Source organism: Leptonotus elevatus, chromosome 20 (assembly GCF_054856555.1).
Source record: "Leptonotus elevatus isolate MCC_2025b chromosome 20, RoL_Lele_1.0, whole genome shotgun sequence".
Lineage (NCBI taxonomy): Eukaryota > Metazoa > Chordata > Actinopteri > Syngnathiformes > Syngnathidae > Leptonotus > Leptonotus elevatus.
In genome coordinates, this window is record NC_141258.1 from 9,126,108 (window position 1) to 9,142,632 (window position 16,525).

General features: G+C 42.6%; 1 protein-coding gene and 1 long non-coding RNA gene across 2 annotated transcripts in view; one reads left to right on the plus strand and one right to left on the minus strand.

Moving 5' to 3' along the window:
* Nucleotides 1-16,525, minus strand: part of LOC147156930 (uncharacterized) — a 98,588-nt gene that overhangs the window by 25,560 nt on the left and 56,503 nt on the right. The window lies entirely within an intron of this gene.
* pmp22b (peripheral myelin protein 22b) lies at nt 251-7,931 on the plus strand. The gene is made up of 5 exons (XM_086065123.1): nt 251-411; nt 733-827; nt 949-1,042; nt 4,853-4,993; nt 6,742-7,931. Exons 2-5 carry the CDS (start codon nt 750-752, stop codon nt 6,900-6,902), a joined length of 474 nt encoding a protein of 157 aa, XP_085921249.1. The 5' UTR covers nt 251-411; nt 733-749; the 3' UTR covers nt 6,903-7,931.

Consider the following 16,525-nt stretch of genomic DNA (forward strand, 5'->3'; position numbering starts at 1 on the left):
TCATTCAGTTGTGTTTTTTTTTTATTAACATGACATTTATTATTATTATTTGTTCTTAATTTAAAAAAAAAAATCTATAGTATCTTGGAAAGCATACGTCTACTCGTACTACTACTAAAGCAAAACAGTGATTACGCACAAATACACATGGGGCTGGTAACCATGGCAACGGCGCGCCATTACGCAGCGTGCGTCTATATGCGGAGAGGGGGCCGGGCCGCCTGGGCGGGTCTTGTCTCTTCCATAATGAGACACTTTATAAGAGGCGTCCGGCTGTCAGTTGCGCCGTCACACACAACCGCGCTTCAGGACAACACTCGCTCCTTCTCCTCAGGCTCCTTGTTTGGACAAAAACTTATTACCGCTTTTTTTCCACCACCTCCCCCCCGCCGTGAATACACGCTTCTCCAAGTAAGTACAATTTCCTGTTTATAAAAAAAAAAAAAAAGTGCACTGGAAGTGAGTTTTGTGCTTTAAAGGTGTCTTTGGCTGACGTGATTCAAGACGATAAAAATAGTTGCATGTGAGGTTTCGTGCGTAAATGCTTGCGAAAGGTGACACTTGACGCACCGTGATTGTAAAAAAGTGGGAGCGCTTCTCCTGAGTGTGCTGCAGTGACACACCCATGTCCCGCGAGCGTGCGCGCACATTAGCGCACGTGCGCGCGCACACACACACACATACGCGCTCTGATTCCACTTGGTCCTCCTCCTCTTCCTCGTCTTGCTCCAGACTCTTCTCTCGCAAAGATGCTGCTGCTTCTCCTGGGCATCGTCCTCCTGCACATCGTCGCTCTGGTGCTCCTCTTCGTCTCCACCATAGTCAGCGTGAGTCCCGCTTCTGAGGAGGGGGGTGGGGTTTTTTTTGGGCGGGGGGGCGGGTGGTCTTAATGTAAACAATAAAAGTGTCGCGTGAGTTTATGATTTTTTATCTTGTTGCTGTCCACAGGTGTGGACATCGAGTGACATCGGCACCTCGGACCTGTGGACCAACTGCACCATCGTCAATGGGGGCTACCGTTGCGATGGCGCCTCCGCTGGAGGTCAGAGTCATCTTCATTTTATACCATGGATTATTAGCAGGATTCATTCATTCATTAGCAATGAAGTTCAAGGGGGAGGGGGGGGGGGGCTTCCATTGACATTGATATGATTATCAGCATATATGATTATTGATATATATATATATTGATTCTTGTTATTGACAATATCGTGACAGTTGATGGTAGCAGCGGAAGTGCAATGGAGGACCTATGATGTCGATGTTAATAATTATTCACATGGGTTACTTGTTTTTATCATCTGACATTAATATGAAATGATTCATAGCAATGATATGACGTTATTAGTTGGTTACTGACATTGTTTTCACGATGATCAGTAAAAATGCAGCATTTGTCGAATGGCATTGTATTTATTGACATTATGGGAATGCAAAGGGGGACCCACCATGACAATATTATTGACAGCCAATATTATTGCCATTGATATTATTGACATGCCATTGTCATTATTGGTGCGACCTTAAACATTCTTAATAAGATAATCCCCACTATGCAATGACATGGTTAATGGTTTATGAGTATTAGCGTGGTTCTTGATACTATTATTTTTGACAATATTAATGTGATAGTTATCAATAACAAAGCATTCTCATTTTAAAAATGACGGTCTATAAAGGATTTTATATAGTATGACAAAATGACATGATTCGAATGATGATCAGCAGTAATGTTGGTGTCCTACAGGGACATGAGTGCTACGATAGACACGAGACATTTGTTATGAGATGATCCTTATTAATGGCATTACTAATATAGTTATCAATAGTAAAGCAGCGACAGTAGGTGTGACTTTTATTGTCATTATTTGTGACAACACCTTGAAAACCCACAATGGCATTTATGATGATTATTTTCATCATGACTATCAGTAGTACAGCAGCGACCGTGTTATGGAGGACATTATTAAAACTCTCCTGCAGCCGATGGAGGACAGTGCAGGATGACTTGCCGATTGTGAGGGCGTGTCGGTGTTGCCCCTCTGGCGCCATCTAAGGGAGAGAATGCGCCAGCGCCCGTTGGAAAGGCCGCCGCTTGTATAAATAGTCGGTGGCGTGATGTCCATATTGAGGTCCCGTGTGCACAAACGGCATAGTGACCGGCCATTAAGGGATGTGTGTGTGTGTGTGTGTGTGTGTGTGTGTGTGTGTGTGTGTGTGTGTGTGTGTGTGTGTGTGTGTGTGTGTGTGTGGGTGGGTGGGTGGGCGGGGTTGCGGGGTAGTATTTAAAGCATGCCTGTGTGTGTGTTTGTGCCGCTCATGCTGATGACGGGTCCCGCCCAGTGTCAGAGCACCGTGTCCCATCTTAGCTTGCAGCGTCCAGCAGGACAATTTAGGGAGGCAGCAGCTGCGCTCTTTAAGAGATTTATATAGCATATGTGTGTGTGTGTGTGTGACAAGATTTGAGTGGAGGTTATTTTGTGCCAACTTTAGAACGTGCAGCACACATTGTTTTTTTTGTTTTTTTTTGCCAATGATGTCACCGGTTCAGAATGAGCCGAGCTGGACTGGCCCAGGCCAGGCCTTGTGTTTTGTCAGGTAGTTTGTTTGATTTGCTTTCACGGGGCCCCATGACATACTGTGTTTATTTAAGCAGATGTGTGCGTGTGCGCGCGTCCGTGTGTGTGGCAGGGCAGGAGGTGTCAAGGGTGCAGGGCGTCGCCAGGCGGGATTGTCTGCTGAGTAATCAAGTTGTGGTTTTTCACTTTTTTTTTTTTTTACGCTACAAAACCAAATTGAGCTCATTTTACGTTTGCGGTTGCCATGGCGACAAGTATGTTGAGTGGTGGGCATTGAGGGGGCGTCGGTCACATGCTAAAGCTCACTTATACACTGCACCCTTTCATCCAGGAAAAAATATTTCATAGAATTTAGTCTGGAGGGTAAAAGTTAGGAATGCTAACAGTTAGCTACCTAGCACCGTGACAAGAAAATCTCCCAAAGGCTACATTGTCAAAAGAGATTTTTGTTAAAATATGTGATGTTAGCAATGCTAACATGTAGCCACCTAGAATCACAACAGATCTAGAAATGTCCTAAAGTTTTGACTGTGTTATTTAACAAAGTACTGTAGTTTAAATGGTATGTTTTTGTTTTTTTGTTGCTAGCATATGTCACATTAGTAAGACCAACATAACACAAAGTCACCTTGCATCATTACGGAAAAATGAACTCAGCGCATATAACAACAAAACCTTCAACATTTCTCTGTTAGCAACCTAGCATAGTGACCAAAAACAAAACAAAACAATTATTAAACACGAAGAACCACCAAGAATATCGCTTATCGACTGTTATTTTCCTGTTTGGCATAAAAGTGATGCTCAGCGGTGTGATTGATTTGTGTGTTTTTATGACACCGGGAGGGGAAACGTCCCGTGTTGACAGTCGAGGAAGGAAAAAGGCCCGCCGGCGTGGCATCCGTATTTAAAGGCCAACGGACGGAACATTCCGGCCAACTATCATTTTATCAGCCTGCGGGATTACGTAACATTTGCAAAAACTAAATCCCGCGGCGGGGTGGCGGCCGCCTTTTGGCAAGATGGCCAGTGCGCCGCTAATAGTCCGAGCGTGTCGGCTTTCCTCGCTTATCTCATCCATCTCGCTCGACAGGAAGCGGCCCACCACACACAAACTTACACACGCACACAGATAAACACTGCAGGCTTTGTTTAGAAAGCAAAAGCACAACATTGTCATTGTATAGCCTAATTTGATTTGATTTGAATTTCTACTGTATGTGGGTAGACACAGGAAGTCATCCATTTTGACTTGAAGCAAACCCATGCCTGGATTCCGTTTTGTTTATTTGACGGAACATTTAGTGTATTTGAAGATTTTGTGCAATTGCTACCAACTTTCTAGCTCTTATACTCAAATTCAGATGAATGACACAAAATTGTGTAAGATTGAAGTTTCTTTTAGGGACAAGGCATTTGGCAGACATGCCTATCATGAAACCCAAAAGTCTGAAGAGGTCATTCCTGAAAAGGCAGAGGAAGTCTGCCATTTTAGTTTGAAAGGAACATTTAGAGCCATTTTGGCCATTTCCCAGGCTCGTTCAACAGAACCGTGAATTATGTATACAAGACAGCTCGGTGACACTTAATTGCGAAACACTTTAGTTTCCGAGGGCGAAGTTTGATGACTTAGTGTGAGTTGGCAGGGTATGTACATCAATTTATTAGATATTGTCAAAATATCAGGCCGATGAAACAAAAAGTCCGCCTTGACGCTGGCGGACGGCTACATCGTAGCATACATGCTGTGAATGGAAGCATCATTTACGGGGCACTCTAGAGAACTACAGGCGCTACTACAACAATCGCTGCATGGCAACATAATGAGAGATGTTTTTAAGTAAAAAACGGAGGATTGTTTGAAGAACCGGATATTAGACAGAATGTGGACTGGACCTTATATTGTGGCCTAAATGGAAGTCTGGGGAATTCTGAGCATCCCAGGCGGGTAATGGGTTAATGGACTCCAGTGTTTTGGCCTTGGAGGTCTCGCCGTGTCTGGATCGATGTTTAGTCGCCGGTCCAGATGCAAGGGATAGAAGGGGAGAGGCTGAGGGGGAGGAGGGGGGTTTAAAGAACAAGATACCCTGGCTAGTAGCATCGTTATGGATCCATTACAAGGTCCCTGAAGAAAACATGCTCCGGACAGCTTCCCCACCGTTGTTTGCTCGCCGTCCTCGTTACGGCTTTAATGACGGGCGTTTATTCCGCTGCCGTCTCCGGTGACCGGCCTCTTATTGATTATGTCTCCTCTTGCTTTTTTTTATGTCCAGAGTGGATCCAGGCGGTCCAGGCCCTCATGATCCTGTCCATCATCTTCAGCTGCCTGGCGCTCTTGCTCTTCTTCTGCCAGCTCTTTACTCTGCAGAAGGGCGGACGCTTCTTTATCACCGGAACCTTCCAGATCCTTGCCAGTGAGTACAACGCCGGTACACAACCAGCTATCACAAAGGCTAGTCAACCCAATTAACTCAACAACTTTTGTAGGATAGAAGATGCTAACACAGATGCTGTTGTGATAATAAATGCTAGTGTTAAGCAACAAACAACTATGGACTTCACACCGAGGTCCGAGGTCTGTCGTCCGTCTGTCCTAGCTTTTCTCTCTTGTCCTGGTTGGACATGCCTGGAATCCCTTCTCAGGGATTTCCAGGAGCCATCTAAGGGAGATCCTAGACCAAGGTTCACCAATTACAGTTCTAAAACCTGCAGTACTCTGGACCTCGAGAACTGGAATTGGTGAACGCTGTCCTAGACCATCCGAATTGCTTTTTAAGTGCTTACCAAATCTGCATCTTTTTAGACTACGTAGCCTAAGCTCCCAGCTATAGTGAGACTTTGACGTTTGATCTGGTCCACACATCATGTCTTAGGGTCTAGTCCTAGTCAGACATGCCCAGTACACCTTGTCAGGAAGGCATCTAAGGGAGACCCTAGACCAGTGGTGGGCAAACTCGGTCCTCGAGGGCCAGAGTCTGAGGTTTTGGATGTTTCCCTTCTCCAACACAGCTGGTATATGATCAGCTCATCGGGAAGCTCTGCATAAGCCTCATAATGATCCTGTTGATTGAAATCAGCTTGTGTTGGAAGAGGGAAACCTCCAAAACCTGCAGGACTCAGGCCCTTGAGGACCGAATTTGCCCAATCCTGTCTTAGACCATCCCAATGCTTTTTTTTTTTATTCTTACCAAATCTGTGTAGACTACGTAGCCTAGGTCAGCTCCCAGCTATAGTGAGGCTTTGATCTAGTCCGCACATCATGTATTAGGTGTAGTCCTAGTCAAACATGCCCAGTACACCTCGTCAGGAAGGCGTCTAAGGGAGATACTAGACCATAAGACTGCCCTTTTTTAAGTGCTTACCAAATGGCCGTCTGCCTTGAATGATTACCGGAGAGCAACCTTTTAAACCGGAAACTGTGACATATCCTAGGTCTGCCCCATGGTTTAATCCAGGGGTGGGCAAACTCGGTCCTCGAGGGCCAGCGTCCTGCAGGTTTTGGAGGTTTCCCTCATTCAAAACAACAAGATCGTTAACAGGCTTATACAGAGCTCGCTAACGTGCTCGTCATGTATCAGCTATGCTGGAAAAGGGAACCATCCAATACCTGCAGAACTCCAGCCCTTGAAGACCGAGTTTGCCCACCACTGGTCTAGTCCAAGCTGTCAGAACAACCTGTGAGGGAGGCGTATAGGGAGCATCTAAAGGTAAGTAATACCCTTTGTGGACCACACAGGCTCGGTGGTAGATCTAGGTTCTGCGTTTAGTACTAAATCTGCCCAAGGATCTATTCTTGGTTGGACATGCCCAGAATACCATGTCAGGGAGTTGTCCGGGGGGCATCTGAGTCTAGACAGTCCAGTCCGACTACACAAGTTGGCGAGTGTCCTCCGAATGTTGCAGATGCAGTGGTGGGGTTCTGACTTAGACCTAGTCCTAGATCTGCCCCAGGGTTTTGGCATGTGCCTGTAACACCCCGTCAGGGAGGGATCGGGAGAATCTCGACTGCCCAACTGCTTTTGTAGTCACTTACCAAGTTGTCCCCTTTGTAGACCGCAAAGGTTTAGGGTAAGTCTGATCCAGGGTCTTGGACATACCCAAAATACCTCGTCAAACTGGCTGCCATTTTATTCCTTTTAACCGTTCTGCCTACCTTCCCCAGGTTTGTTTGTGATGAGCGGCGCCATCATCTACACGGTGATGAGTCCGGAGTGGGTGCCGGTGACGGACGAGTTTGGGTACTCCTACATCCTGGCGTGGGTGGCCTTCCCCTTGGCGCTGATCAGCGGCCTCATCTACGTCATCTTGAGGAAGCGAGAATGAGCGCCGCCACCCCTGACCCCGCGCTGACGTCATCTCCACACCCCCACCCCAGCTACGCCGCCACTTGCCGACGCCCCCGAGCAAACCGACCGCGTCTCCATTTTCAAGATGTATATAGTATCTATGGTTTAAAACCTATTTATAATGTAACACTTTTACATACGTGTACATAGTCTTTTGTGTTGCTCTGTCACGTGAGCTTGGTTAGCTTGATTAAGTGCCTCCGCCTTTTTTGTTGTTTGTTTTGTTCTTTTGCCAAAGGATTAACAGATGAGTACATTAACCAAAGTGCATGTTTAAAACAAACTCGAGGGATTAGCCAGCTGTTTTGTGTGCGTTTGAAAACAAGAGTGGTATGCAAGCCAGGATACAACAACAACAACAAGCGATAGATCTGGTCCTTTTTTTTTCTACGTGTGTGCTTTTTATATTTCTTTTCGACAAAAACAAAAGATGGTGCTATCATTCTATTCTAAATATTTATCATTCCTCTTCCATCACGCCACTCGTGGGTCGGTCGGTGGACGTCGGATTTCAATCCATTCAAGTCATTTGGACTATCGGTATTCAGTAGAATAGTACAGTACAATAACATGATGATATACTCTGCGGCTTGCGCTTCGCAGCTGTCTTCTTGTTTTTTGCCTGTTCTCTTTTGTTTTTGTTCTTTTTTTTCCCAGAGCGGCTATACCACTTCGTATTTATGACTGTTAACCACATATGCAAATTAGATGCAAACGAGGCCAAGTTGGCAAAGAAGAGCGCGTCGCGGCCGCACGCATACTTGAACTCGACCGCACGACGGCGTCGTGTAGTTAAGTTGTGCGTTACAAAAACACGCACACGCCTTAACTCCATTGAAAAGAAAAAGTCATGATTAGCTAGCTAGCGCCGATGTATTCCGCCGAGAAAAGGGACTGAAGCACTAATTACTTGATGCATGTGGGAATAAACTGATGTCACTACACATTCACATTCACATACACGACACACACACACACACACACACACACACACACACACACTACATTAGCAGGGCTGCAAACATGAAAATAAAAGCTAATTTTGAACCATTTGCATTGTATTAATCTGTGAGCTGATCATATACTGTACAACAAAGCTGCCAGCACTATCAAGCACTAAGCGGCAGCCACCTAGCATATATACATATATACACATATATTGTATAATGTCCAGTGTGGGTCCAGTTAGAAGAGACCTCGCGCTCTGATGACGACTGCCCGGCCATTTTGCCGCGTGTGCTTTGTGTGTGCGTGTATTGTCTCATGTTTACACACACGTGTGTAGCGTTCGCCGTGTTACCAAAGCTAACTGTGACTTATAGCGTAACCAATAAAGAGGACCTCTCTGACCACCAAAAACATTTTGCTTTCATTTGTATACATGACCTGAATATAAAATATCATTAATATATATTGAGTTTGATGTTGTTTTTTTAATGACATTTTCACATTGAATATTCCAATGTATATTTTTCTGTTAGTTTCTGTTTTCTTATATATATATTAAATAATTGTTTTCTGATATCATACACAACCAATATAAGAATACTGATACTGATATTGACATATTTAAATGCTGGACCCAAAAATAGCTAACCCTCTGCAACATTGCCATCTGGGGGCTGAAGTTGCTTAGTGCAACAAGGCTCACACAACACAATATGTCGAGTGCGCACTGCCCCCGTGTGTACAACTGCCAGCATTACAGTTCAATCCACACGACTCAGGAAGATCAAAGAATCCCCCCAGGGATGCAAGCATTATTTTTTTGGGCTCACTCCATTGTCCCCACATCATTAACTCGACACGTGATCGATTAGTCTGGTTTGGATGAGCGACTGGTCCGCCTTTGACGTCGTCTGTTACTCATGTCTCATTTGGCACCAGTGTCATGGTCATGGCTTTTCATTAATAACGATAGCAATTAAAGCCCTAAAAAAGGCATTTTGGTCATAAAAGACAAAGTGAGATGCCAAGTAAAATAGCTGAGATCAAGAATCGGAACACTACCAATATAACATTCATTTATTTATTTATTTATTTTTAACCCTTTATCATGAGGGCAATTTTGCCAAAAATGCCTAAAAAAGGTGCACCCAAAGTAAATATGAAGCTGTTCTTAAACCATTTGAAGTATTAGCATAGTTTGTTTTATTTTATTTTATTTTTTTAAGATAACACTGAATTTTTGCCGCCGGCGGGATGTCCACATGATAAGGGGTCAGTTAGTCTTCAAATTAGAGTTGGACAATATGGCCTCAAAATAAAATCTCGGATGTTTTTTTCCCCACTAAAACACTTTAAACCCATTTTTGCCCAATTTCAGGAATTTTGTCAAATATTCCTACAAACAGAAAGTGTGACATCATCGACATGTGCTTGCACCGTGGTACAAAATCAGTTTGGCCGGTGCATGGGGGTGAGAGGGAGGGGGCGGGGTCAGCAGACTCAATTAAGGCTCATGAAATGTAAATTGCACACGATATAAGAGGTCCGGGGGTCTTGCCGCCATCTGTTTGCCATCGCCGCCGCTGGAAGAGCCCCGGGGCGCGGATCATTTGTGTAATGCGAGCTCATTTTCGCCTTTAGCACATTAGCATTAGCACACTGCTAATTTGGGACTACTACACATGCCACAGAGAGCCAAAATCCCCTGCCGAACGATATAAACAAACTAATTTAGTGCACACAGCTGACACTTCTAATGGCTTCCAAGGTCAAGACCCCCGCCATCAAGGTCACGCTCAACCCTCCATCAACGCGAGCACATCAAATAACTTTTGACAGCAGCCAAGCTTGTGACGTCAGTCTGATATATTGACATCATAACATGATTAGATGGTGAAGCAGCATGCAGTTCATCCCTCAAGGTCGTTTTTGGATTCCTGTTGCAAGTACATGGGGCTCTTTATGACAGTTCCGTTTTTGCGTCCGGCAGCAAGGGAACCCTCATTTGTAGCAATGTCACAAACTTGTTAAGGCAGAAATGGCGTCATAAATAAGTGTGTTTGCATGTGCGTATACTGATTGTTTTTTTATTTTCTAAATGTCAATCAAAAGAGGATATTTTATTTTACTCGCAACCATTTAGAATTTTGTACTGTTTATCGTCGTGTCGGCACTGTTGTAAATTGACAGTTATTATGTTAGTTAGTCAATTCATAAATAAGCTAAGTTCTAAGTTTAGTCAGGTTTTTTTTTCTCCCCCTAAGTTAGGTTGTTTCGCCATTAGTTATGTACCAGTAGGTCATTTTGGTACATTTAGTTTTAGTTTGGTAGTTTTAGTTTTCATTTAGTTTTAGTTTAGTTAGTAGGGATGTTTTTTTTTTGACTGATCCCGATACTAAAATCTTAAGTACTCACCCATACTGATTCCAATTGCCGATACCATTAGTACTTATGATCCATAACATTTCCAAAAAAACAATAATAGATAATAATAATAAAAAAACATATCCCAACTACAGCAAATTTCCTTAAAGTTGAATGAAATTAATAGTTTCAATTTGCTCATAAAAGTCATTTTGCATAAAGCACACAAAATAAAAATAAAATAAATAAATAAGATGAAACTAATTTATCCAGTGGCCAGACAAAAAAATTCCAAAAAATAATATGTGGTTGTACAACTTCATTTTAAGGAATACAGTTAAGTATTTTAGTATTTTAGTAATATCTAGCTTGTTAAGAATTCCTCAAGCTGTTTAGCGTGTGATGTTTAATTATATCTTGTTTTGAAATCCATGCTTTTAATTTGGAAGGGCGCTCTGTATTTCCATTTCCTGTTTCATGTTCTCGCTCATTACAAATATAATGCAGTATGTATAAGAGCTATAATTAGCGTCCGCGAGGGCCGTAAATCCAGCTCGAAGACATTAATAAGGCAATTAAGCGCTCGGCAAACTTAAAGGAGGCAATTATAGTCAGTTAATTTATGAGAGTTCAGTTCGCATTGTACCGAATTGGTAACAGCAACTCATTTAGTTTTAAAGGTATAGCACTTTGTCAGTTATTTTGTCAGTGCGTTTTGGCAAAGTGTGTCAGTTCTTAAGTTTCTGTTCCACAGTGAGCTACTTTGTCAGTTGAGATTGTTTTGGTTAATTGTTTGTTTTGATGCTTCTTCAGTTAGTTCTGTTCCTACAGAGGCAAATTTGTTGCAAGTAAATGCTTTGTAAGGTTGTCTTTTTGTCAGTTATTTAGCTAGCTAGCTAGCTAGCTAGCAACCTACAAGGTGCCCTTAACAGTCTTGTACGAACAGTACTGAATTTGTGTGCAAGTACTCAGAAGTGAGCAGTTAGTTACTTTTCCAGTAATGTCATCAATCAGTTTCCAAGTTTTTGTTGTTGTCAATTATTTAGCTTATTTGTTCGTTTATTTGTTCGTTTTTCCCTCGTTCAACTGACTGCGCAATTTCTCCTTCCTTCCTCGCAAGGAATCAACCGGAAAGCTGCTGGCTTCAAAGCACACGGCGGCGCTTAACTGCTCGGATGAGTGTTTACGGTTTTAATTACAAGAAAGAAAAGAAAGTGGATTGTTTGTCATCTTGATGGCAGCCCTTCAGGGAAGACGTTAGCCACTTAGCTTGGCGCATTAAAAAACACTGTTGCACCCGCTGCAGTAAATCACAAGCAAGGCCATGTGGTCAACATATTCCTATACGGTTCGGGGACTTTTATGGCTGGTGTTTAAAGAAAGGGAGGCAGGGGGCCAGGGTAGGGGGGCTCTGGAGGCAACCTAATATAGTCGGCCCCCAGTCCATTAGAGAGACGTTATTTCTATTAGGCGTGTCAGAGTGGACGCCCTTGGAATCCTCTGTTACATTTGGAAAAAACAGGAAAAACGTGAAAGCAACACAACCCTGCTGATGTATCAAACAAAGTTCCCTTTTTTTCCCTCACAGTGCCATCTGCTGGATCTTGTGGATGGCGTATGGCGCATGCTATAGCTACGACGCTAACATATAGCTACGACGCTAAGAGGAGGAAATGTGGCGCTCTTGGCATCTGGCAATACCTCAAAAGCCTGGAGTGACCCCAAGCTGCCACTTTGCGCCTTTGCGCTCTCGCTGATCCAGAACAGAACGCGTGGCGACACCCCCGTACCCTGACCCCCACCCCCCACCCTCCTCCCGCAGGGCTAATGTGTCAACTCCCTCCGCAACGAGCTGCCACAACATTAGTGCAACGCTGAAAGGAAGTCCATCTTATTGGACTCCTTCTGCGAGGTGTTTTTCTTCTTCCTAGTTTTTTTTAACGACGCGTCGTAAGTCACCCCGAGTCGAGATGGCGCAAGCCCGCATCTGGACGCCACCTGGAGTGGTGGAAAAGTGGACCTGACAAGTGCAACAACATCTGGAAACTTGCTCCTCTTGAGCTACGGACTTTACAAGTGTTACTTTTGCATTCCAACGCTTGCGGTTCAAGTAAAAGGTCTGCGACAGGAAAACAACGCTAACAACCAGACTGATTTCCAATTACATTAACTAATTCAAACCCCAAAATGTATAAATGTTATTTAATACTTTGTCCTACACTCCCAAAAACTTATTTAAAAAATAACTTCAAAAGTAACTTACATAATTATAGTGTTTCTATTTTTTTAATTGGTCTTAATATTTTAAAATGCTTAAACATTTTCTTGTTTTGTCCCAAAACATAAATAATGTTGAATAATTGTGATTTCAAATATTGCCAAAATAATCATGCCCCCCCCCACCCCCCCATAATCGAGTAGCCCAAAATTGAACTGAACTCGTGAATCGAAATCGAATTGAATTAGTTAATTGGAACTGATACCCAGCCCTATTCAATATGCAAGGTTTGTCACTTGTTGATTGGCTCAATTGATAAGGTATGCTCAATATGACACCCCCCGGCAATTATTTACCATTAAAATATTTCTCCTAATGATTCAACACTAAACGACACACACAAAGAGTGCCCAAAAAAAAACCCGACTTGAATTAGGCTGAATTTGCACATCTTACATTCTAATAAATAAAGACTCATGACAAACCGGTAGAGAGACTTGAACAAGTTCCGATAGTCAATAATAGATTAGCGTGGTTAGCCGGGGGCGCGATCAACATGGACGCAGCCGGACGTCGTATCTGTACCTCATTTGCAAGTAAGCGTGGCTTCCATTGTTCCATTTTCTTCTAATTAAAAAAATCATTAGAACCCTGAGGCCGGACAAAAGATGCCATCCGACGGTCAATAGAGGCCTAATTGGTCAACGTCGGACAGGCAAAGGGAGATAGCGGTGGCACACCGAACAAGGGACGCCAACGTTGGGTTAATTTTTATTTCTAGCGTCTAGAATCCGCTCGACATTCGAGAACTAGCACCTCGCAGCGCCATCCAACAATCGGCAGACGTCAATAAAGTTCTTGGTGACTAGCTTTTAATGATGTCTTCTTTCATTAACACAACCGTGAGCAGAATTGATCCGCTGTTTGACCTTTGAACCTCCAGTGACTGTTAGCCATGTTAGCCAGGCGGCAGGCGTAGGATGTTGGGGGTGGAATATTGGAAACGGAGATAATAAGATGAACTTTCCATCATCTTTGCTCTATCAAAAACCTCCTTATGGGCCTTAATTGTCTCCATTTTCCTGGATGTTGGCGAAAGGACGTTTTTCTCTGGGGGAAATTCACGGCGAGCTGGACAGTTTGCCAGCAGGAACCATCCCAAAAACATTGCGCCGACTCGTACAAAAATGTAAAAAAAAATGGTTGCAGCTTGACAAATTAGACCGCAAGATGCCCAAGAGTCATTTTAGAGCACTTCGAGGGTGCACGACAGTCCCAGATGATGCTGCCGCACTTCTCTTTATATGCTAATGAAGCCGCCAGGATGTGCTGACATGTAACAGCTTGGCCCAAGTCGGCGGGGGAGTGCTTTAGGTTGCCGTGACGCCGCCCAGCGGGAGCTCCCGGGCACCCCCGGGGCTGATTTGTGGGGGTGGCAGGTGGAGCGGCGCAGCAGCAGTTCCTGTCCTGTTTCGTCATCATCTGGCAGAAGATACCAGCTGGGCTTCACTTGCACGAGTCAGGACCCGCACGACATGACGCAATGGGAAGATAATCACAATTGCGGCCGCCATCTTGACAAATTTGTTTGATGTGTGTATGAAAATTGGAATGAGACATACACGGTTGCTTTTCTATTCCGTGAAAAATAGAATGAAAAGCACTTTAAATATTCATGACTGGAACAATTTTCAAATGATACTTGGTGAACGTTCATTCGAGAAATTTGGACCCATATGTATAAGCAGATTTCTGAGAAATCAGCACAAAAATTTCACATGGGGATTTTGCGAGGAAATACAGAAAAAAATTGATGTTAATAAATGGACCATTTGAAATGATGCGCGTAAAATAATGTAAAAACATAAGCCGTATTTGATGTCTCATAACTCAACTATTTTCCAGAAAATGGCAGCTTTTAAACAAAAAAAATCAAGAAATTATGCAAAGTGTAAAGTTATTTTTTTAATCTGAATAGCTCCAAAATATAAAATCCTTTATTAAATAATTTCTTCCAAAATGGGAGTGCAATTGACGTTCACAACTGGACTGCTTTCCAATAATGATGGTCAACACAAAAAAAATGTTTTATGAATGTACACACAATCAAAGTAATAATAACTCATTCACTCCCAGCCATTTTCACTGAAGCAACCCCCTTCGCTCCCAGCTCTTTTACTGGATTTTGACTGATTTGGCAAGGCCCACAGAATATTGTCTTCTATTGCTATAAAAACATGGAACCTACCAAAAGAAAGATTAGAGTCTCTTCTTCATCAGAAAAAAATAATATTTGTATCCGTTTCCATTTTGCAGCAATTAGCATTAGAATATAGCTAAGTTGCATAATTATTCACATTTCTGTTGGGGAAAAAAAAGACAAAAAGAGCTTGTTGCAACATGGCCCTGGCTGATCTCTTATACTCTGCTGCCACCTGCTGGTCGTTTTTTTGTAATAACTACCATTGCTTTAAGCCATGTCAGGAGCTGCATCAAAGCCTTCTGTCTGTTTTTGCATTTAAAAAAAAAGTTTTAAAAAAACGCATAAATACGTTTTGGGGAGTAAAGGATAACGAATAAAACCATATTTACACGATTTTGGGTTTGAATGAGATCATTATTAATGTTGATAACTGGATTATGTCCAGCTACACAAGAATTATTATTACTATTATTATTATTATTACGGCTGCACGGTATTGGAAAAACATGCGATATGCAATATAGCTGTTGAATATCGCAATATCAATATTGGGGTATTTAACATGTACCTAAAGAAATAAAAATTTTATTAGAAAGAATAAAAAAAAAAAAGTGGCAAAATAAGCAAGTTCAATGTGTTCTTAGTTAATTAATTGTAATTACCCTAGAATGAATGGTGATGCACATTTAAGTGTGTGTCTGACTGGTCAGATTCAGGTAAAAGCAAAAAAAAAAAAAATCCATATGAAAATTATTGCATGTCTTTGCAATATGCATATTGCACGGTCCAATATGGCGATTGATATTTTTTCGATATATTGCCCAGCCCTAATTATTATTCTTATTATACAAAATCATACAATTACAGACATAACTGGATTACTTTCAAACTATGATATGCAACAAAGTTGTACCAAAATATATAAAGTTTTCCAACACTGACCCGGAAACTTGCACAGACAAAAAAAAGTGACACAAATAATTGTACAAAATCTTACAAAACGAAATTTGCTGCCCCTAACTGGACAATTTTCAAAAAATGACTGGCAACTTTTACCTGATGTTTTTTTTAGACAGACTACTTTAACAGCCAAGCTCTTGGTTTCACTTAACATTTAAAGACGAAAACAGATGTGTCCTTTCAAGCTCGGCGCTGCCGGCCCGCTGCACTTAAGCGCAAGTCAAATGCAAATTGGACTTTATTTCTCCCGTCAAGCTCTTTAAATCACTCGGGACATTTGGATGCTAATGCTAGTAAGAAGAAGGCGAGAAAAAAGAAGGAGGTGTTGGTCCACAAAGGCCACAAGTGCCTTAATCCTCTAGCAATCGCCTCCCAATGAAGCAACTTTCCAGCAAGAACCGTTTTCCTTTCAAAGTGCCATCATGCTGTCATTAATGAGGTGCTGTAAAAACACATTGTCTTTGCCACGGAAGGGGGGCGGCGCGGGGGGGTCAGACTCCCATTGACAGGAAACTTTCACTGCAAAGTCGAAAGATTGAGCCACAATTAGAGCGTGTAACGTTGCCAGAATGGGGGCCGCAGAGCTGTTTAGCGTTTTAAAAGCGACCTGCTGGTCAACACTGGAAGCTGAGAAACAATTGCATTGTCACAGAAAGTGACTGGAGTGCCAATGAAAGTGGATGATCGGGCCCATAGTTGTCTCGGACAATACAGCGTGACAATGTGTTCATACAGGTCGAGTGTATTTTTTGATTCATGTTATTTTATTATGAATTGCTTAAAGACAGACTGTTTATTGATTTTGTTAAAGTACACTTGTTAGACAGCATGATTATGAAAACGACTAAGCCAAAACCAATATATTATTATTGAATTATGTTTATGGGTAAAACTTACAATGTTGTAA